The sequence below is a fragment of the Sus scrofa genome, chromosome 9, assembly GCF_054392235.1.
Source record: "Sus scrofa isolate SSC_HxYL_T2T_F1_AM1 chromosome 9, Sscrofa_HxYL_maternal_Yorkshire_Landrace_v2.0, whole genome shotgun sequence".
NCBI classification, from domain to species: Eukaryota; Metazoa; Chordata; class Mammalia; order Artiodactyla; family Suidae; genus Sus; species Sus scrofa.
In genome coordinates this window covers 92,579,400-92,602,503 of record NC_139391.1, presented here as the reverse complement: position 1 = coordinate 92,602,503, position 23,104 = coordinate 92,579,400, and the positions used below count along the sequence as shown (strand labels likewise).

General features: G+C 35.3%; 1 protein-coding gene across 46 annotated transcripts in view; it reads right to left on the bottom strand.

Moving 5' to 3' along the window:
• HDAC9 (histone deacetylase 9) overlaps window positions 1–23,104 on the bottom strand; it is a 967,336-nt gene that overhangs the window by 271,038 nt on the left and 673,194 nt on the right. For all 46 annotated transcript variants that reach the window (XM_084977200.1, XM_084977210.1, XM_084977211.1 and 43 more), the window contains one exon: window positions 10,755–10,932. In XM_084977200.1, the coding sequence (XP_084833326.1) occupies window positions 10,755–10,932 (178 nt within the window). The remainder of the gene's footprint in view (window positions 1–10,754; window positions 10,933–23,104) is intronic.

Sequence of the window (23,104 nt, the reverse complement as noted above, 5' to 3'; positions counted from 1 at the left end):
CACTTAAAAGTAGTTATCTTTGCTTAAATCCTTTGGTGACTTCATAGATGAAGTTAAAATCTTTCACGGCAGCATAGATGGGCCCTGGCCCACTTCTCCAGCTTTATCTCCTGCTCTTCTCTCTCTTAATCTTTATTTCTCCCATAATTACCTTCCAGTCCTCAAAAAACTCAAAATCATACCAGCCTTGGGATCTTTATACATGCTAGTCCACGTACACCAAAAATTCTTCCTTCTTGTCCCTCCCTCCCCGTAACCCTAGTCTGCATTTGGCTAAGAGTTACTCATTCTTCAAGGTTGTTTTAATGTCACTTCCTCAACAAAGCATTCCCTGTCATCTCAATTAAATCTCCTACTATATACTCTCACGGCAACTTCCAGGTCTCCTTCAGATCATTTATCACAATTCTATAATTGTATAATTGTAATTCTATACTTGCAGTATATAATCTTGTTATTGTATATTTTCATTACTATCTGGTAATATCTATGAAAACACAGACTACAGTTCTACCATTCACTTTTGAACTATTTTTTTTTGGGGGGGAGGGAGCCTGCACCCATGGCATAAGGAGGTTCCCAAGCTAAGGGTCGAATCAGAACTGTAGCTTCAGCCTACACCCAGCCATAAAAACTCAGATCTGAGCCACATCTTCGACCTACACCACAGCTCACAGCAATGCCGGATCTTTAACCCACTGAGTGAGGCCTGGGATGGAACCCGCATCCTCATGGATGCTAATCAGATGCATTTCCGCTGAGCCACAATGGGAACTCCTCACCTCTGAACTATAAACATGCTTGGAATACTGTAGATCCAGAAAAGTATTTTTAATGAATGAATGAAAAACATAAATAAATGAGCTGATATAAGAATTAAGTCAGGAGTTCCTGTCGTGGCTCAGTGGTTAACAAATCCAACTAAGAACCATGAGGTTGTGGGTTCAATCTCTGGCCTTGCTCAGTGGGTTAAGGATCTGGCATTGCCGTGAGCTGTGGTGTGGGGTGCAGAGGTGGCTCAGATCCCACGTTGCTGTGACTCTGGCGTAGGCTTGGCAGCTACAGCTCCGATTGGACCCCTAACCTGGGAACCCATATGCCTAGGGTGCAGCCCTAGAAAAGGCAAAAAGACAAAAAAAAAAAAAAAAAAGGAATTAAGTCAGAAATCTCTATTATAAAGCCTTCCTTGACAAATCCACTTGGTGGATCTCTTCAGACTACTGAATTTTTTTTTACCCTTATTTCTTTAACATTCTACCTTTTATTTTATATGCCTTCCTACTGGCAAGTGCCTCTAATAAAGGCATTTCTTTTACTCATATTTCTACCTGGCATTTTACATAAAAAAAGAGACGAAATATATTTAAATAAAGTCAAAAGGGAAACATGAAGGAATGCAGGGAAAAAAAAGTAGTAAGCAGGCATAAAAAGTAACATTCAAAATACAATGATATATAACACTTGTCTCCACAATTCAGATATATCAAGTGTTTGAGTTACTATAATAGGAACTGTTTAATATATTTTCAACTATGGGTTTATACTGCATAAAAGATATATTAATAATTAACAAGGAAACATAAAATATAGTATTTCCCTCACTTTGAAAACATATTAAGAGATTCAAATGATTAAGTTGCTTATTTTTTGACATATCTAACTTCACCTCCATAGTAATTATTTTTCTTTTAACATTTTCTCCATATCACTGCCAAAAGAAAAAAATATGAAAAAGATTATGGTAATTGAAAGTTATTGCCAAGTATCTGGAGATTATAATACAAAGTCCAGGAGCTCTTGGAAAGACATTCGAATTTAAGGGAAAATAAATAAGTCTGGAACCTCAAACATTCACTTACTCATCTTAATGACGTAGCAATGAAGTGTTAACAGGTAGACTGCAAGGTGAGACTTTAACTTCATCCTTCATCTCCATTCCTTTCCTCTCACTTGTTTTCTTTTCCTTTCTTTTTTCAGAAACAAAAACTTATAGGGTGAGAGACAAGCCTGCTCTTCTCTTTGGGATTCATATGGAATTCTACTTTTCTTTGACCCTTTATACCCCACTCATTACCACTTGCAACATAAGCCAATGGATCAATCTCTCTTTTTTAATCAAAGGGACAAGAGTTATAATTAGGTTTTGAGTAAATACACAAAGGAGCCTTAACATAAAGTCTTTACCACATTTTAAGCACTAGTAGTTTATTTTCTACCAAAACAGACAACAAAAAAGAATCTCTTAAATTTTTTTGTTACTTTTAGATGAACTTGTGCTTTCCCTGGCTTTCAGTTATATTAATAAGTGTGTGAAGTATATATCCCTTTCCTTAATCACTGCATAAGTTAACTAACTATTTAGTCATAGAATCCATTCATATCTTCAGGTCTATGCCCAATCTTATATGACATTGTTAGGCTGAGTCCACCTTGGTCTATTAGGAAAGTTGAGTCTAGCATCTTTATTTTTTATTTTATTTTATTTTTTGTCTTTTTGTCTTTTTAGGACTGCACCTGCGGCACATGGATGTTCCCAGGCTACAGCTGCTGGCCTACACCACAGCCACAGCAACAGCAACGCCAGATCTGAGCCGAGTCTGTGATCTATACCACAGCTCATGGCAACGCCAGATCCTTAACCCACTGATAAGGCCAGGGATCAAACCAACAACTTCATGGTTCCTAGTCAGATTCGTTTCTGCTGCGCCAGGATGGGAACTCCGAGTCTAGCATCTTTAGTCTAAAACTCTTGATCCTAATCCCTAGTTTTTAGCATTCAACTTCATATTGCTTTCTGATTAATGCCTGAGGTTTCACACCTTCCCAAGGATTTGCTCAACAACACTATTAAACACCTTGCAGAACCAAAGGACCAAAGGATGGTACAAATATATATAACATGACATCTCTTCTGAAAGATGCAGGCTCAGTAAACAGTCATTGAGTGATCACAATGATTCAGGCACCAGCAACTTCATTTTATTACATTTAATTTATGATCTAGCAGGAAAGGTAAGGTATCTACAAATAGTTTTTTAAAAACTCTGTGTGGTAAGGAAGGAAAAAATGGGGCTGGGAGGTCAAAGACAATCTCTTACAAATAAAAAAAAATAAAAAGCTTTTAAAAATGCCATTGGTAGAATTACAGAAATAGATGGAGCTATTTAAAAGCAAGGGTCATTTCTAATAATCTCCAAATCATATGCATAGCAGCTTTATACTTATAAAGTATACTTTCTATCCATAATTACAATCAGTCCATAAGGTTTATCTTGCCTAATAATTTTTCTTCTTCTAGTGTACTCATTACATTCTAACACCTGAGATATTGGTTATAATATATTTTACCAGGACCATTTAAATCAAAATACTTGTGAGTACGATTTCTAATTATGTGTGAAACTTGATTTGTCCAGTAAGCAAATGAAATATCCAAAGATAATTGTTTAAAACTTGCTAAATGGTGCCTCTAAGCAGAGAAGAAACATTTTCTAAGACTTATAGATTTGTTTGTTTGTTTTTTGTAAATCATCTTACCATCATCTAAAAAGGAAAGGAGTGAAAGAACCACAGGCCTCCCACCATTGGCCTTCCAACTAATACTATCAGAAAATCGGTTAGAACATGAAAATTAGTTACCATTTAACTGCATAGCTGAGGAGATTCAACCAGTATGTAAGCTGGCAAAAAGTGAAGTCACATACAATTCACTACATATTTACTGGCAAAATATCTGGAAAGATTTCTGCATAATCAAGCTTTCAAGAATGAGTGAACACAGAAACCATAAATAAAACTACTATGGTCTGGGACAAAGTATTTGCAAACCGTGAACCAACAAGGGATTAATATCTAAAATATACTAACAGTTCATACAGCACAGAAAAACAAACAAACAAACAAAAACACCCAACTGAGAAATGGGCAGAAGACCTAAAGAGATATTTCACCAAAGAAGATATCCAGATGGCCAACAAGCACATGAAAAGATTGTTAAACATTGCTAATTATTAGAGAAACGCAAATCAAAACTACCACAAGGTATCACCTCACACCAATCAGAATGGCTATCATGAAAAAGTCTACAAATAATAAATGCTGGAGAGGGTGTGAAGAAAAGGGAACCCTTCTATACTGTTGGTGGGAATGTAAATTGGTGTAAGCACTATGGAGAATAGGATGGAGGTTCCTTACAGAACTAAAAATGGAATTACCATGATGATCCAACAATTCATTCCTGCGCATATATTCAGAGAAAACTCTAATTCAAAAAGATATACACCCCCCCCCCCATGTTCACAGCAGTACTATTTACAATAGCCAAGACATGGAAATAGCATAAATGTCCACTGACACATGTGATAAAGATGATGTGGTATATACATAATGGAATATTAGCCATAAGAAAGAAGGAAATAATGCCATTTGCAGCAGCATGGATGGACCTAGAGATTATCATACTAAGTGAAGTAAATGAGACATAGACGGGTATCATATAATATCACCTGTATTGCTGAATCTAAAAAATGATACAAATGAACGTATTTACAAAACAGAAACAGACTCATAAACACCGAAAACAAACTTATGGTGACCAAAGGGGAAAGGTGGGGGGGAGGATAAATTAGGAGTTTGGGATTAGCAGATAAAAACTACTATATATAAAAGGGATAAACAACAAGGTCCTACTGTATAGCACAGGGAACCATATTCAATATCTTCTAACAAACTATAATGGAAAAGAATATTAAAAGGAACATATATATAGAATACATATATATATTCTATATATAGAACTGAATCACTTTACTGTATACTAGAAACTAACACACCATTATAAATCAATTATAATTTAATTTTAAAAATTTTTAAAAAGACTGGGTGACCAGGAAAATAAAAAATAAAAACAGGGTGTATGGTAAGACGCTACAGAAACTGTAAGGGAAAATCTTTCCTACCACTTAGCTCAACGAATTTGATTTACAATAGGAAACAAAATAAGATCTTAGAAATTTTTTGCCATCCTCAAATGTCAAAAGATACCGGTCCTATAAAATAGGAACCAAACATTAAAAGGGGAGATCAAGCTAAATTAATGAGTGAAAAGAAAGACGGATGAAATCAATGAATATGTCAAGAAAACGAATAAATAGTGGTAAAATTAAAATATATATTGGAGGCAACAAAAAAGGAATTCACCTTTCAGGAAACCAGAGCAGTGCTATCAAATAAAAACAGAGATTACAGAAAGGATGGCGATCAGCAAATAGAGAGCTGAAAAAAAGTTGCGATTGCTCTCAAGGAAGTAATCAGATTAACTGAGTAACAGAAATAACTGAAGAGTTTCCCCTAAGTAGAAAGAGACATGTGCATGAGTGTGTAAGTTCAAATGCTCATCATAAAGGTGATTTTTTTTTTTCATTATCAGGATAAAGGAAATATCCATTAAGGCACCAGAAAAGAGTTAACAGCCTGCAGAAAGGAACACATACTAAGACAGCCTCAGACTTCTCTTCAGTGCTAAACTCAGATTTCTTTTCTTGAATGTTAAATGCTTGAGCATTTAATCACATTTCCAGATTTTTCAGACAAAAAAGAGTGCCCCAGTAAGTCTATGTCCAAGTATGTGTAAAGGTGGTAGGATAAGTTTCTCAGGCATGGAAAAGCCAAAAACAATGTTTAATTAAAAATGTATACGTATTTATAACTATTATATATTAACATATACTTTAAATATAGGCTGTGTTAATGCATTTTATAATATGTGATATATGATATGTGATCAAGTTGAGTTAATCTCCTAAATTAAAAAGATAGCTATTTTATCATCTTTAATGAGAATAGATAAGCAAATTTTGGAGGAATTTTTCAGGAGAAATTTCAAGGACATATATTGGAGGACAGTAACTTCAAAACTTGCTATCTACCTAAATGAAATTAATCTCTCTCTGATACATGTGGTGATATCAGTTACCCTGGGAGTTCTTAAAACACATACACAAACACAATCATATACATATACATACACACAATTATACACATATACTGGAAATAAGTAAATGTATATTTTACTTATGGTTACCCCTGGGTGATAGGTTATTAGGTGATTCTCATTTATAGCTTTCTAGATTTACAAAGCTGCTTTCAATGAACATTTTTTGAATTAAAAGATAAAATGTTACTCCCAAATTTCACTTAGCATACCAATAACCTTTTTTGTATAGTTTCATGTAGTTCATATTTATTCTTATTTCATTCAGCTGTTCCTTGTTTATTATACAGTAAGTATAGACATTGAGTTCCTTCCTTGTGCTGGCCACAAGGGCTAGGGTTAGAGAGAATAGAAAACACAATCTCCTCCCACATGGAAAGGGCATTTGAACACAATCCTCAAAATACATAAATAATGACATTCTCTGAGAGGGAAATCTATTTTGTTATGAGGAACTATAACTGATTTAATTTGGATTTAGCTGACTGGGCAAGGCTTCCTGAAGGAAATAACATGTAAACTAAAACCTGAAGCATCTATAGCAGTTGCCTGACTTGGGAAAACAACTTTTATTAAAAAACAAAAAAAGAAGGAGAAAAGGCCAGTTTTGCTGCCCTCAAAATGAAATATTCAAATGTATTTCTCTTACTATTAGTATGCACAATTTCAAAACACTTTTAACTAAATTATTTATAACAGCTTTCACAAACATTGGTTTAGTTTGAACACTATGTTTCTACTTCACAATGGACTCTAAGAAGGTTATGTTACAAAGAAAGAATTTACTCACAGATGATGTAAAGGAACCTAATGCCGGGAGAAAGAAGATCTTAAATGGTCCTGGGTGATGGGGAAGATAAAGCCAATCAAATTTATTTGCCACTAAATTCTTATGTCAATGAACCCAACTTGGTATAAACTAGCACGATTGTATCATCTACTCTCAACGTTCTGTTGTGAGCCATTGCCAAGCCTCATCTCTGTTAGGAACAGCTGGGTAGAAGGGAAGACCATGGCAAGGAAATGAAACGGATGGCCCTTTCTTTAGTCATCAGAACTCATACAAACACCATGACTTGGCTTTGCCTAGAATGAAAAAAGCACCTCTTAAATTGAATATTATATAAAAATTGATTATTATCACTCATATTCCAGTATAACATAAAACTCTTTTGAATATATGGCAACCTGGCTATACAACACCCATTCTTCACTATCAGTACAGCCGCTGCATGATGTTCTTGTCCATCCAGAAATATCCTCCTCCAGGCTCTCTGGAGGGCCACCAGGGAGTGGCGACATCTTAGTCTACTTCTTGGTCCATTCAAGTTCTCACAGGAAATAGGCTAGTGACTTCATCTTTCAACAACTGCCTGAGCTCAGGCAACATTTTCCCCTTGGACCACTGCTTCGTTCTTTACATAAAGGGGGTGGTGTGGCTACTCTAGCTGGCTGCTGAGGATCTACATGGAGGGTAAAGGTTTGAATGGTGTCCCTTGAAAATGATGTGCATGTAGTATTAAATAACCTTTTAGTGATAACAAAATTCATAGCTCTCACAGAATGAATTTAAGTGGATCGCTTACCTTTACAATTTATTTGTTTTCTCGTCCTTTTTAGTGGAACAACTACTGAGTATGTAAGATTTATGATTTTTGAAGAAAAGTTAATACTCTCAAAGAACATACTCGAATGGCGCTTTTGATTTTTTTTTAATGTGTCTATGACAAATAGGCATTAAAAAGCCAAAGGAAAGGCATTTAGTGCTTTAAAATACCTGTTTTCAAACATACCACAAGTGAAAGCCTTAAGAGTTCTCCTCTAAAATAGAGATTATTAGAAATACAAAAATGAATGTTGAGATCATGTGGATTATAAGAGTATGCAGGTTACAGGGGAAATTTAAGTTTGGATTAAAGCCAGAACAATATATGGAGAAGCAGAATGAAGATGTGCATTTCATTGCCCTTGGATTTAGAAAAGCACTAAATGAAAGTCAGCAATAAAGTATATATATTTTAGTCCCAATGAAAGTGGAGGGGCTATTAACAGATATATAAATTACATACAAGATTTTTTTAAATATTTAATATTGGAATTTCTATTACGGCACAGTGGGTTAAGAATCCAACTGCAGTGGCTCGGGCCGCTGCAGCAATGGTGGTTCTTATTTAATAAATGTGGTTCATATTTAATCCCTGGCTGGGTGTGGCCATTAAAAAACAATCTTTTTATTTTAAGAATTTGAGTATTAGAATGCAATTTTTAATGTAAATAAGACAGTAAGGTGTTTCTCTAAGCATTCAACTTTGAAATCACTTAGTTGTTCTTTATAGAAAAATAACTACAAGGCAACTTTCACTGTTTTCAAATTTGAGCTAAATTCATAAATGTTTATGATTCATGTGTACATATATTATGTATGTATACTACAAATTAATATTTGTCAATTCAACTAAAATTTATTGAATATCAACTAAGTACAAAATCTTGTTTTTTTTAAAATATAAATGTATATAATCTCTCATTTAGGAAAGGAATGTGCCTCATCAAGTATATAAACTACGAAAATAAACTTAAGTCCATTCCCCAATTTGTGTTTTGAATATAAACTCTGATAAATACCAGGACGTTGACATTATGAGAAAGAAACTAATCATGCGAAATGACCCAGTCCTCAGTCCGAAGGATAAGGTTATGTTTATCTCCTGCTTAAATTATTTGGTTTGCAGTCTTCCCTCTCACCTGGATTCTTTTAAAGTCTACAAACTCTGTTCATTTGGCAACACATTTTCTTATTCTCAAATTAGCCGGATCATGCTAATATTCAGAGATCTTGTTTAGTTCATATTGAAGGAACATATACAAGTAGAAGAAACCAAAGCATGTCAGGAAACAGTCACCCCTCTTCACCAAGAAAACAAAGTCTACCAGTAGGATTACACAGGTAGACAGCAGCACATATGGCAACAGTGCCACAAAACTTAATGATCAAGCTCACTTTAAAATTAAGGAAATGAGGAGTTCCCATTGTGGCACAGCAGAAAAGAATATGACTAGTATCCATGAGGATTCAGGTTCAATGCCTATCCTTGTTCAGTGGGTCAGGCATCTGGTGTTGCCAAGAGCTGTGGTGTAGGTCGCAGACACTGCTCAGATCTGGCGTTGCTGTGGCTGTGGTAGGCCGGCAGCATGAGCTCTCATTTGACCCCAAGCCTGGGAACTTCCTTATCCGCCAAGTGTGGCCTTAAAAAGCATGCATAAATAAATAAATAAATAATAAAGGAAATTATTTTGAATGAGTAGAACTGGCATTATAACGGATGGTTGCTACTCTGTTTTTCTAAAAGTTTATGGCTGAATAAAGAAAAACGAACACTTCAGTAAAAAGAATTGAGGCGTATGTAATTCTTAAAGGCCACTGCTCTGACTAGCTACAAAAAATATTTCTCGACATCATGTATCTGGTTTTGAGCAAAAATTCCCTGAGGACCAGGGATAGAACTAGGCATGACTGATCCAAGTAGCTTCTGTTGACACTGGGCTTCAGTCTTAGGTCATCTCGGATACTGGTACAGGTCTGCTTTGCTCCAAAAAATAGAGGGATCAGAGGCAGTGGCTAATGTGGTAAAAGAAATATATCCAAATATACCCAAACTGAAGCTCCTAGTATGGAATGCTGGCTTGTGGTATAACACATTATAAAAAGGAGCTCCTATGCATACTTATTAAAGATGCCTGTCACAGTTAAAAACTTGGCCATTTCGCTCATTGATTTTTAAATAAAAGATGATATCAGGGCTTAGGAATGCGATTTTAAAAAATGTATTTTAACTTTTCCAAGCACACAGGGTTGCTTGAGGTCACAGAAGCCATGAAAACAAACTCTGAATATTAAAAACTGATTAAAAAATAAATCAGATAACCTGTGAGAGACTTTGGGGGAAGGTACATATGAATTCTCTCCTTGCTGCATCCAAGTTATGAGCCCCTCAGGGCTAGAATATCTGTCATTGGATCAGCCACAGTTTGAGAGTATGGAACAAGAATGGGGTCTAGCAGACATAAAGGAATATTTATCCACATGGATATTTATGGTACAGCTCCTTTTTGAGAGAACAGCACCCCTTTTTTGTGTGTGTTCCAGACTTGACCTTCCTTTGGCCTTAGAATTATCTGGTTTGTTTTCCCCTGTAGCCAGGTTCTGAAATATCAAACACAGCTGCAGGCAAAGGAAGAGGATGGTCAAAGAGCCCACTCATTGGTGCCATAATAAATGGAAAAGCAACTAATGTATGTAGAATTAAACAAGATTTGCCTTGGTATATTGTCTCCTATGAGTCATCTGTATGAAAAGGCAGAAGAAAACAGTGAAATAAACTGGAAAAGGGGCACACCTCAGAGTCAAATGAAGGCTGCATCATAAATTTCCTAGTGGCTGGGACTGTGAGAGGTAAGAGATTGAGGAACACTGCTAAAGAATGTTGTAGAGATTTTTCTTTCCAAAAGGGACCCATGCACCTGTTGATGTGTTTTCCAGGCCCTTGAATGATAGCAATTTATGAGGCTATTAATACTAAGCCCAAGATTTGTCTGATGCGCTGCTTGTCTTATGGCCAATATAACCTCATAAAATTTGGGTTGCAATGGGTTAAACTGGAGCGTTCTGCTATTGGAGCTATTCAGAGCATTTAAATCGCTTAATCCTACAAGAACGGTGCATTTTGCCTGCCTATTAGGGAGTGTCTTTAGGGATTCTCACCAGTTGCAGAGCCTGGCAGGAGGGGGCGGTCCATTGCTGGGTGAGGTAAAATGGAGGCCGCTGGGGAGGAGTGAGTCCTGGAGACAAGACGGTGTTTCTCTAATCCGTCCATGCCAACCGCAGCCAGCTGAGCTTGGCGCACCGAGATCGCACGTGTGTGCTGGGGCTCCAGGAAGGGCTGTTGCCAAGAAAAGAGCACAGTAGAAAGAAACATGAGACAAGCACTGAGGGAGACACTGAGAGCGACATGTCAACAAATTAAGTTCATCAGGTCAGAGACATAATAAACGGTGTGAAGGGAAAAAAAATAGAGAAAGGGAGAAAAAAAACAAGATCTAGTCAATAAATCCATTCAACAGATGTTTTCACACTGACGGCCAGGGCCTGTCTGCCTGGCTAAGGAGGAGGTGATGGCAGGAGGCCTGTCAGTTTGAACTGATTGAAAGAAACAGACCTTTCACCTCAAGAGGAACGTGGACTTAGGCTCATTTCCTACCTCGATACCAACGTTTTGAATACAGCCCCAGAACGGCTGCAGTGCAAAGTGGGAGAACAGTGCAACTGCTCTCACACTACCAAGGAGGCTCAATTCTAAAATTCTATCTTGAATTTATTTCAAGAACACTGTCAATGGAATTTATGGGAACCCAAGCAATGCCAGTTAAGTAACTATATTTGACACCTTTCCATCTTCATAAAATGGAATAGAAGGATGACTTTTTCACAGGTTGCATGGTATAATCTCATATCATCATCATAATACTTCTCAGACTATTCAATCAGACACACAGAATCTGGAAGCTCCTTCAAGATTCACTTGTTTTATTCCTTTGTCTCCAAAAAAAGACAATCTTTTAAAATACAGATAGGTGGTTATTTTAACTATCAATATTACACAGTGGATATTTCTTCTCTCTCCAGCTTTGGAAAATGCATAACCTTCGTGGTGGTTTTTATGTTTCTTTCCTTTTACATGTCCTCAACAAACATGGAAAATATCTGACCAGTGATACAAAAGATGACCATCACAATCCACAGATAAGAAAACTGATATTCCAAAAGGTTAACAAGATCTTTTAAACACAAGTCTAACTGCTACAATTTTTAAAATGTACATGTTCATCTGCTTTGATCTACCATTTCAAGACTGGATGCAAACATCACTTCTCCTTAGTAAGGCTCTGTCTCAACCTTCTTATTAGGTTAGGAGCTCCCCTAGCCCAAGGCTTGGCCCCCTCCTTAGTGCACAAATTATTCACAGTGAGAATGCTAACAAGTCTACATATCACACAACTGTATTCAGTGCATGTTACATAGTTTTATATCATTGTGATGTTCTCTATAAATGAGTTAATGCTATATATAAACATATATAGCATTAACGAGATCCTACTGTGTAGCACTAGGAACTATGTCTAGTCACTTATGATGGAGCATGATAATGTGAGAAAAAAGAATGTATACATGTATGTGTAACTGGGTCACCATGCTATACAGCAGAAGAAAACTGTATTGGGGAAATAACAATTAAAAATAAATAAATAAACATGAGTTATGATTACAAATATATATTTAGTAATAGACTGTAGGCAGAGGTTTCCCAATTTAGAAAAAAGTTAATCACCGTTTCAAATTAACTTCAAAATAAATTATAATTAATGTATGTGTATACTTTCATTTTGCTTTGCAGAATAACTGAACCATCAATCAGTTGGAAGGCATCTGTTATATCATTGGGCTTTGGGTATTTGCTTTGATGGGTAGAATGATTTGGCTAGGATGTAATTCCAGTTATAACAGTTGTAACACTTTTTAAATCACTTGTTTTTTTGAGGGTCTCCACAGTCAGTTCCCTGAGGATGCAGCAGTAAGACTGTGTAAGTTCCTCCCCTCATGGAACTCACAGAGGAAATGTAAATGTGTAATTATGACTTTAGGAGTTTTCTATGGAGAAAATGAGCTCTTCTAAATATGATCGAAGATTCAGGGGTAAATATCTACCTGGATGTTTGTAATACCCATTCCTTCTGTCTCTTTCTACTATAATCTCCTCTTTAAATCACATCTAAACTAATGCAAAGGGCCTTGATTGATCACCCTGCTTCTAAGGCCACCATCCTATTCTCTCCTGCAAGGATTCTCTTCACAATTCTCTCCCATAGGCAAAAAGCTAACAGAAAGTCTCTGAAGGTAAAGCAAAGTCTAAAGAACCTCCCCAGCTCATCTGGGCTCTCCTGGACCTGAGGCCAACCAGAATTCTCCACATTAGATCTTCTATTCTTTTTTCAGGTTCCAGCCCAAATCTTATCTATTGTATAACAAAGAGCATCCCCAGAGCTGCATTATGACTTCCATCCGTACTTTCATCCATACAAATACAAAAATTATATTTCAGCTAATAATGGCATACATTGGAATCATTGTAATATTCATTTTTTCTTCTAAAAATGATCATTGAAAGTATTTTGTGGGCCCCTTAAAGTACCATGGGTTCTGGGCATAGTGTCTCCTGTGTCTAATAATATGTTGACTCTGACCATTCATGCTTCCAATCTATCTTTTCTGTATCACCCCCTTGAGGTGTGTCCACAAAGCTTCACATTCGGCACTAATTCACATCCTCTAAAGTCCACTTAAAATTTTATACAGAATCTTTTTAAGCTTGAGTATTAAATGTGCTTTCCCCCTCCAGTACAGTCCGATCACTCTTTTTCTCTCTCCATTTCCCTGCCATTGTCTTTTCTATATTAGAGTTACTGTATGCAATAACTACGTATTGAGCTCATACTCTCAGACAGACATTCTGCTGGTGTGTTGAGCCTTTTTTATGTTTATTGTCCAGTGAGGAGACAGATACTAAATAGTTCTAAGTATAATGTAATTATAAATATAATGAGTGCCATATGCAAAAAGGCAGAGTGCCATGAAAAACTAAAGAAGAACCCAATTTAGAGGTTGAGGGGACTTTCATTTAGGAAAGTGACATTTAATTTAAGATGTAAAGGATAAATTGAATTATCCAGATGAAAAATAGAGAAAAGGCTCTAGATGTGTGTTTGTGTGTGTGTGTGTGTGTGTGTAATTATCTTTACATGTATAATAGCAAAAGCTTTCTGAACCAGGAACTGGACCTAACTCATCTGTGAAATTATTTTCTGCTGCATGTTATATCTTTTCTTATGCTTTCTTGAAGCTAAATAATTATTAGTACACTAAGAATATGTAACAGATATTTGAAAGTTAAAGGCCATGTTTTTTTTTCAATGACATTATCATGTTTTAGATACTGGGGTTACTAAATTTTTATTTCTTAATAAATAGCTCAATACCATAAGAGCTCCACGTAAATACCACTACTGTCATTTTTCTTTCTTTTTCTCCCTTCCTTCTTCCTTCCTTTCTTCTTTTCTTTCTTTCTTTCCTAATAAAGTATTTTTTTGCTTTACTTGGGCTTCAGAGGAACTTCTGAGATAATGGGGTAACAGTGTGATAACTCATAACCATGATACAAATGTTACATCTCAATACAGAACTTCACAACCAAGCAAGCAAAATACTACTTATCCAATCTCTACTATTAGGAATATGGCAATATGGGTAAGAGACAAATAACTACTTGTTCAATGGTAGTTATTTACTTATCACATACAAGTGTCCATACAATTTCTTCTGTATGCAGATTGGAAACAGATCCCATGCTAGGTGGTACAGACAGGGAAGTGAATTAATTGTGACTCCTGATCTTATGGGTTGACCCCCCAAAATCAAGCACTTTATCTGTAATTAGTAATTTCCTTAAGGATATGAGCTTTGCCTATTGACTCCTATGTTTCCAGGCAGTGTTTCATATATATAGCAGGTGTTAATAAACAAAGCCATCCTTAAGATCTCACTTTAAGGACAAAACAAGCAAGCATATTATAAGCAATCATTATATAAAGAGCCAAGGAATGGCTAATGAAAATATAAGAAAACAGAGACCAGACAAAACAATTACTATAGTACAATACTCTGAAATAATTTAGTGATGGAGCCAAGAGCTGAGGTAAATGAGTGATTTGAGAACTATTTTTCTTTGGTACTTTTATGTGGTTTCCAAATTTTCTGCATATCACCTATATTAAAATTTTAATTAAGAAAAATGGCAAATGTTATTTAAAATAAACAGTTGAACCTTTCAAACACTTCATTAGGAGAGCGTCATAATCTTTGGTTCTAAGAGCAGACATGGGTCAAATATTTTTGAATCTTTTGCCAAAAAAAGGACTACGAAAGAAAGAAAAGTTTACTCCCTTTCAAAAGAGTTAACTACAATTACACATCTTTACAAATGAAGTGTGTCTTTTAATGTACAGGGTGAATTGACAATCCAGGAAGACACAGACTATTATGGTACATATTAGTGACCAAATCATTTAAAACACTTTTATTTTAGATGGATATTCCTCCTCACTAATAAAAAGCTTCCTTGATGAGGTGGAAAATTGAAGTATTTCTGTGGCTAAAATTGATTGAAGTGTTTCACTAAATATTTTTTTTTGATTAGCAATTTTAATGAGAGATAATTTGTTCATGTATGTTTCTTCAAGTAAAAACCTAAGTCCATGTTTCTCTTTTGCATTATCAGAAAGAAAAATGTCAGTTTATAACATTGAACCTAATGCTACTAAAAATTACGTGGATATCCAAATTAACCTTTCATCTATTCAGTACCTTTGGAAAATATGTCATGCCCATTAAGTGAGTAATAAACATGGTCTCACCCTCTCCAAAAAATTTTTGATTAAAATATCTTTTAAATATGTGTACTATTTTGAGCTTGTTTCTTATACATATAGTCTTTCTTTGTTCAGGTGATTTTAACTAGGGACTTAGTGATTGGTTGGTTACTTTGTCAGATTATCATTTGGAGACATTCTCTAAGGCTACTGAGATGTGTAAGACAACTTTGTGTGGTTTTTGTTTTGTTTTAGGGCCACACCCACAGCACATGGAGGTTTTCAGGCTAGGGGTCAAATTCAGCAACAGGGGATCCGAGCTGTGTCTGTGACTTACACCACAGCTCACAGCAACGCCGGATCCTTAACCCACTGAGCAAGGCAAGGGATCGAATGTGCACCTTCATGGGTGCTAGTCAGATTCATTTCTGCTAAGCCATGATAGGAACTTCAGACAACTTTTTCTTACACAAAGCTGCCTAAGGCCACTATGCCTGGAAACCATCTGTCTCCTCCCACTGATAAAAGCTGCAAATTACTTTCACAGAGGAGCTGTTATGCACCTATTTTATAAATTCTTCAATGATGCCTAACAAGATGTCAATGTCATTAGGGCGTGGGCCTTTCTAAATTGTAGGATGTAGGCACTTGGAAAATGAGGGGGTAAATATGGGTTCTGTATGGCAAGCACAATGTTCTTGCTTAGAGTAAAATACTTATCTGAGAGTGGCTCACAATGGCGATTATGAAATGATAAAGCCCCTGGGTTGAGGAGACTTCAAGGTTCTATTTCTTTGTAGTAGCAGTGATTTTTTGTTGTTGTTGCTTCTGTTTGCTTTTGTTTTGCTTTCTTGTTGCCACTGCTCAGGGACATATTTTATGGCTTTTGGGTTTTTACTTTGTTCTGGATTGTTACATTTGTTACATTTGCTTCCAGACATATTACTCACTGTGTGTTACAATCAGTGTCATCATACAAGTTCAGCAAAAGCAAATACAGAAATTATACATTATAGTATTTAATCTTTGAAATAATCAGAATTACCTGAATGAGTTTAATAAAAGATCCGACTTAATGAAAAAATCATGGGAAAATTGTTAGAAAAAATATTAAAATTCTGTTTCTAAAGCCACTTTAAAGAATACACGTTCCTCCTTGTTTGGCATTTTGAGCAAATTGAATTTCCTTTTGGTTCAGTGTTTCAACAGTGTTTAAGACATCTTGCTTTTACAGAAAATTAGAATCATAAATATCCCTAGAGGTTATCTTGTAAGATGCCAAGGGCTAGTGGGAATTTACATGTTCTAAAGTCTTTGTATTATTCAGGATGGGAGCAGAAATACTGGTTAATTTTAGACTTTTTAAAGCTAAACATGCATGTTAATCATTTAAAAGTAGCTATTAAATAAACAGAAATGAATGCATGACCTTAAATTAGACAAACATTTTTGAAAAAGAGGCAAAACCAAGAAGAAATCAGTCTAAAAACAAATGGAGAAAAAAAAAAATGAAGAACTGAAAAAGCTGTACAAATTCACAAAATAAGATGCTAAAAACATATCACTAAACACAGTTGATGTGAATGCACTCAATTTACCAGTTAAAAGATGAAAACAGTCAAAATGAATTTCAAAAATAGAAAGGCTATATTCTTTGGCAGACCAAGATTAAATTAAAAGGTTCTTTGAAGACATAAGAAAATACTAAAAAAAACAGCAACAAAAAAAGAAGAAGTAAAAGCTTTGTGCAGCCATGGTAAAACCAGATGAAATAGACTTTAGGGGGGAAATATCGTAGACCATATAAGGGTATATATAAAATGATACAAAAGTTCAATTAACCAAAAAAAAAAATCTAAAACTAATAACATGGGCTCAAAATATAGAAAGCATAAATTGGCAAAACTATAAAGAACAACTATAATGAAAAATCCACATCATGGAAGGAGATTATAACAAATGTATAATAAAATGAGTGAAGTTACAGATGATTTGAATTAACACAATTCTTTGATGATATATTGAAATTTGCAACCAATAAACATATATTCTTTCAAGCACACATGTGAACAATTACAAAATTGACCAATGCAATTAAGTAAGTTCAACAAACTTTAAAGAATTAATATTTGCAATGGAATATTATTCAGCCCTCAAAATGAAGGAAATGCTGACACATGCTACAGGATAAACCTTGAAGATATGCTAAGTGAAATAAGCCAGTCAAAAAGGACAAATACTGTGTGATCCCACTGTATGACATATCTAGAGTAAGTAAATTTATACAAACAGGACAGGAGGTGGTTTCTAGGGGCTGATAAGAGGGGGAAATGGAGAGATTAAAAGGGCATCAAATTTCAATTTGGGAAGAAGAAAAAGTTCTGAAGGTAGTAGCACAACAATGTGAATATACTTGATGCCACTGAACCATACAATTAAAAATGGTTAAATGATAAATTCTTGTTACATATGTTTTACTGGAAAAAAAGAGGAATTAATATCATATAGATCATATATGCCGAACACATTATAGTTAGCAATGTAAACTATGCAGATGAAAAGATACACTATATTTTGTGATAGAATAATTATTATAAAGATAATAGCTATTCACAAATTAATCTACTATTTCTGTGAAGTTCCAGCTGATTCTAAATTCTTCATAGAAGAGCAAAAGCAGAGAACAGCAAAGTAAATTTGAACATAAAGAATAAATTGGGGAGATAGGCCAAACCAGATATCTACACATACTAAAAGTGACATGATTTACAATAGTAGAATATAAGCACAAGAATGGATTAATGGAATAGAACAGAGAGCCTAGAAGCAGACCCAGGAGTACGTGGAAACTCAATATATAACAGAGATGATCTGTAGAGTATCAGGTAAACAAAGAATGTCAATAAATGATGTTGAAAACACTGCTTATCCATAAAGGGAACAATGAACTTAGGTATTTACCTAATACTACATGCACAATTGAAACCACTTTCAAAACTGAAATGTAAATGCGCAATTTTTAGTTTTATGAAAAAGTGGAGAATACCATTCTAAACTTGGGGAAGGAAAAGAATTCAAATACTTCTGTTTATCATAAGCAAGAAAAATACAAGTCAGAAATTGGGCAGAAATATTTGTAAAACATAGAATAAAGCAGTGCTTAATGTCTACATTACATACGTAACTCCTAAAAATAAACAGGAAGAGAAAAACAGACAAAAAATATGAAGAGGAAATTCCTAGATAATAAAATACTTCAATAAGTCTACAAATATATGAATAGAAACAACTTCACTAGTAATCAGGAAAATGCAAAAACCAACACAAGATGAGACCATTTTATACTCATCAGATTGATCAGAAATATAAAAGTTGATACGAAGCATTAGTGAAAATATAGAGCAAGAGAAACTCACAGACTGCTTGTAGGAGAATAAATTGTTATAACCACCTTAAAGAACTATTCACTAATATTTAGTAAAAGTGAAGATGGACAGTAAACCTATAGTATAAATGGTGAGTGAAAAAAGCAAGCAAAAATGTATATGAAGTCAGTTATTTAAGTTTAAAAATATTCAAGTTAATATCATATGTTTAAATATATATGAATGTAATAAAAATATTTTTAAATGCATGGTAAAAATAAAAAGCAAATTCAGAAAGGAAGGAATGGGGGGATGAAATAGGAAAGAGATACAGAGGAAACTTTGCATATATTACATTTTCTCTCTCAAGCTAGATGTTAAGGATGTTTACTATTATAATCTTTATTATTTTCTCTGTATATGAATACATTTAAAACAAATTTAAAATGTTTCTTAATATATTGGCACTTATAAAATACCAATACTATTAAAACAAAAATTGGTTTACTGAAAAGGCTAAATTTTTGTAGGGAGGGAACAAAAATTCATTGGAAAATACAAAAACAAAAAAAAAAAATGAAAGAGAAAAAATAAAGAAAAGGTAAAAGTGGGTGAGAAAAGATACAATAACAATAACTATGAAAAAAACTTTTTGCCAAGTATACTAATTTACTTTTAGGTCATACAGTCATAAGGTATCAATTAATTTGTACTAAATTGCACTGATTAATAAATAAAATGTAAAATTAAGTATATTTCATCTTTAAAATTTCAACATATTATCGTTAAATTCATCTCAATGAGAAAACAATGATAATGAAAGGGCCGAGAAATTAGTGCAGAGAAATGGAAATGGGAAATGATAATTTGGAGCAGAAGAATAAACAAATTTAAAAGAACAAACTTTAAGAAGCTATCTAAAGAAACATAAAGACACAAAAGCAATTATTTCTAAATACTGATAAGATGATTAATTATTCGGCTTGTCTTATTTTGGCTGAACTGTACGTTCCAAATTGCTTAATAAACATACATTTTAACTTTATTTTAAAAGTTATTTTGAAATACTATGCTTTATTGTGATATCAACATTTTAAGTGGTTAAGGAGACAAGAATGGATATTAATTTGGACTTGGACAAAGAGAGAAAGTAGATACAAGCTACCTATAACAGAAACCGAACTGTATTGTCCTACAGCCAGTCCCAAACCTAGAGCCCACAATACAACCAGGGCACACTAAATGTTAAGAATGTATATATTATACCTTAGAAATATAACTGCTTTTAGTCTAACATTACGGGGAAAAAGATGACTGTAATTTATTTGACCGAGATGATTAATCTATGTAATAATTGGTAGATATTATTTTTTCAATATATTTTAAATTTCTTTTTCTTCGTCACATTGTGTAAGAAAATAGTAAACCCCAACCCATCAACAACTCTTAGGTCACTAGGATATTCTCTAGTATTTTGTTTTTAACTCACCAGTGTACAGGAATAATCATTTTATCCTATTAGAACCATAGTTAGAACAGGGTGACTGAGATGAAGTTTCAGAGAAAGTCTACTCTCTGGGAGATGTTATCAGGTGTGTACAAGAAATTCAGTATTACCTTGGGGCTTGAAGCAAGGGTGAGCCACTGGTTGATGACATCTGGCTAAAAAGTGATATAGTGCAGAAGAGAACCGAAATACGGTATCTGAGAGCAGTCGCCTCTAGAGTGAGGAGTACATATGAATCCACTGAGTGCAGAAGAAAATAGAGGAGTTTCTATTCATATTTAATTTTTAAATTAAAAAAGAAAATTAACTGGAGTTCCCGTCGTGGATTAGCGGTTAACGAACCCCACTAGCAACTGTGGGGACGAGGGTTTGATCCCTGGCCTTGCTCAGTGGGTTAAGGATCCAGCCATGAGCTGTGGTGTAGGTCACAGACGCAGATCGGATACCACAATGCTGTGGCTGTGGTGTAGGCTGGCACAGCCTACAGGCCAGACAGAGGCATGGATGGGCACCAACTTCCCAGGCACGCTGTGGCTGTGGTGTAGGCTGGCAGCTACAGCTCCGATTAGACCCCTAACCCGGGAACCTCCATATGCCACGGGTGCAGCCCTAAAAAGACAAAAAAAAAATTAACTATATTAATATTTGACATATGGATAGATAGTAGTATTTACACTTGATCCCTACATCAAGGATCATATAGCACAAACTCTCTGAGATATCCTAAGGTAGGAAGGAGAGTCTAATTTCAAACCGTAATACTCAGCTACAATAATCAAAACAGTGTGCAAAAGGATAGACATGTAGAAGTGCAGTTGAATTGAAAATTCAGAAATAAACACATGTATGGTCAACTGATTTTCACCAAGGGTACCAAGTAATTCAATGGGGAAGGAATATTTTTTCAACAAATGTAGCTCAGACAACTGCAAATTTGCATGCAAGAGTATGAAATTGAACCCCTTTCCCAAACTATACACATTAATCACAGGTATAAACATAAGAGCTAAAACTAAAAAATTATTGGAATAAATACAGAAGTAAATCTTCTTAGATATAACACCAAAAAGAAAAAGTGACCCTCCTTGGAAAAAAATAGATAAATTATATGTAAACATTTTTGTGTTTCAAAGGACACCATCAAGCAGACAACCCACAAATCAAAGAGAATATCTACAAACCATAGATATGATAAAAGACTTGTACCCAGCATATATAAAGCATTCTTATGTCTCAATAAGAAGACAATCCAATTTTAAAATGAGTAAAATTCCTGAATAAACATTTCTCAAAAACAGATAAACAAATAGCCAAGAAGCACACAAAAAGATGTTCAAGATCATTACCCATGAGGAAACTGCAAATCAAAATCACAGTAAGATGCAGCTTCACACCAACGAGAATGGTTTATGATAAAAAAGACAGATAACAAGAAAGTGTTGTTAAAGATGTGGAGGAATTGGAACTGTGATACACTTTTGGAGAGAAGGCAAAATGATGCAGTCACTTTGAAAAATGGTTTTGCACTTCCTTTAAAAGTTAAACTTAGAACTATTATATGACCCAGTAATTTCAATAATATGTATATACCAAAGAGAAATGAAAATGTATGTTCCAGAAAAACTTACACATGAATGTTCATACCGACACTATTCATAATAGCCCAAAGTACAAACAACCCAAATATCTATTAGCTGATAAAATGGATAAATAAAATATGATATATCTATGCAATGGAATGTTACCCAGCCATAAAGTTTTTTTTTCCTTCATTCACAAAATCACAATCATACTTGCTATTTTCAGGGGGAAACTTAGGTATTAAACTGTAAGCTCATAACATACAGATACCTAAAAAGTGTAAATATACCCCTAGACCTATTTATAATGTCAGAGTCACAGATCAATCAATGGCAGAGTGGCCAGCAGCTCCTCACAGGGGACACCTCAAGGCAAATGGGCACCCTCCTCCCTGGGCTCCACTGAGAACTGGATGGCAGGTGGTTACATGTGCCTTAAGGACAAGATCGTTATAAAATTTTGAAGTCAAACATCTAAGGTACAAGAGACCTTACAAAAAGGAGGAGGAGTAAGTCCTAGATTCTGGAGAACTTGGTTAATTAGGTTATTGGGGATGGAAAAGAAAAGAGGGAGAATTCTCTAGACGCATTTGAAACTAGACAGGTCAAAACTTCTGACCTACCTGCCAGCAGTCCATGTGATCAGTGTGCACAGCTCCCTTGGGAAGCCTGAGGTCAAGAAGCAAAGAGTCGTTCATTCAGGTGGGATCCCCCCAGCCTCCCGCAGGCCCAGGTAAGACGTCTGTTCTCAAAGCAGGCAAAATGAAGTTTTTCAAGGAATCCAAGTAGCTCCAAAGTCATGTCAGGTGAGCAGAGCCCATGCAGGTTGTGTGAAGTCTCAAACATCCCAGAAATATTTTTAAGTGCATAGCTACACAAAGAAAACAAGAGAGCTTGCACATTTGTGATGTACTTGTAAACAACTAATTTTCCGGAGGACCGTCGTTTCAGCACCAGAAGCCAGGCCACAGGCCCTGCCAGGACTTCCATCCCAGGCCAGACGGAGGCATGGATGAGCACCAGCTCCCCAGGCACGCGTGGGTGGAACGGCCACAACCAAAATTCTGCCTCCCTCTCCAAGATGTAAGAGATCATTCTAAAGTGGAGCAATGCTTCTAGGCATTTCTAATAAGTGAAAACGCTGCGTGGTCCGTAGACGCTGGGAAATAAGACATGCAAA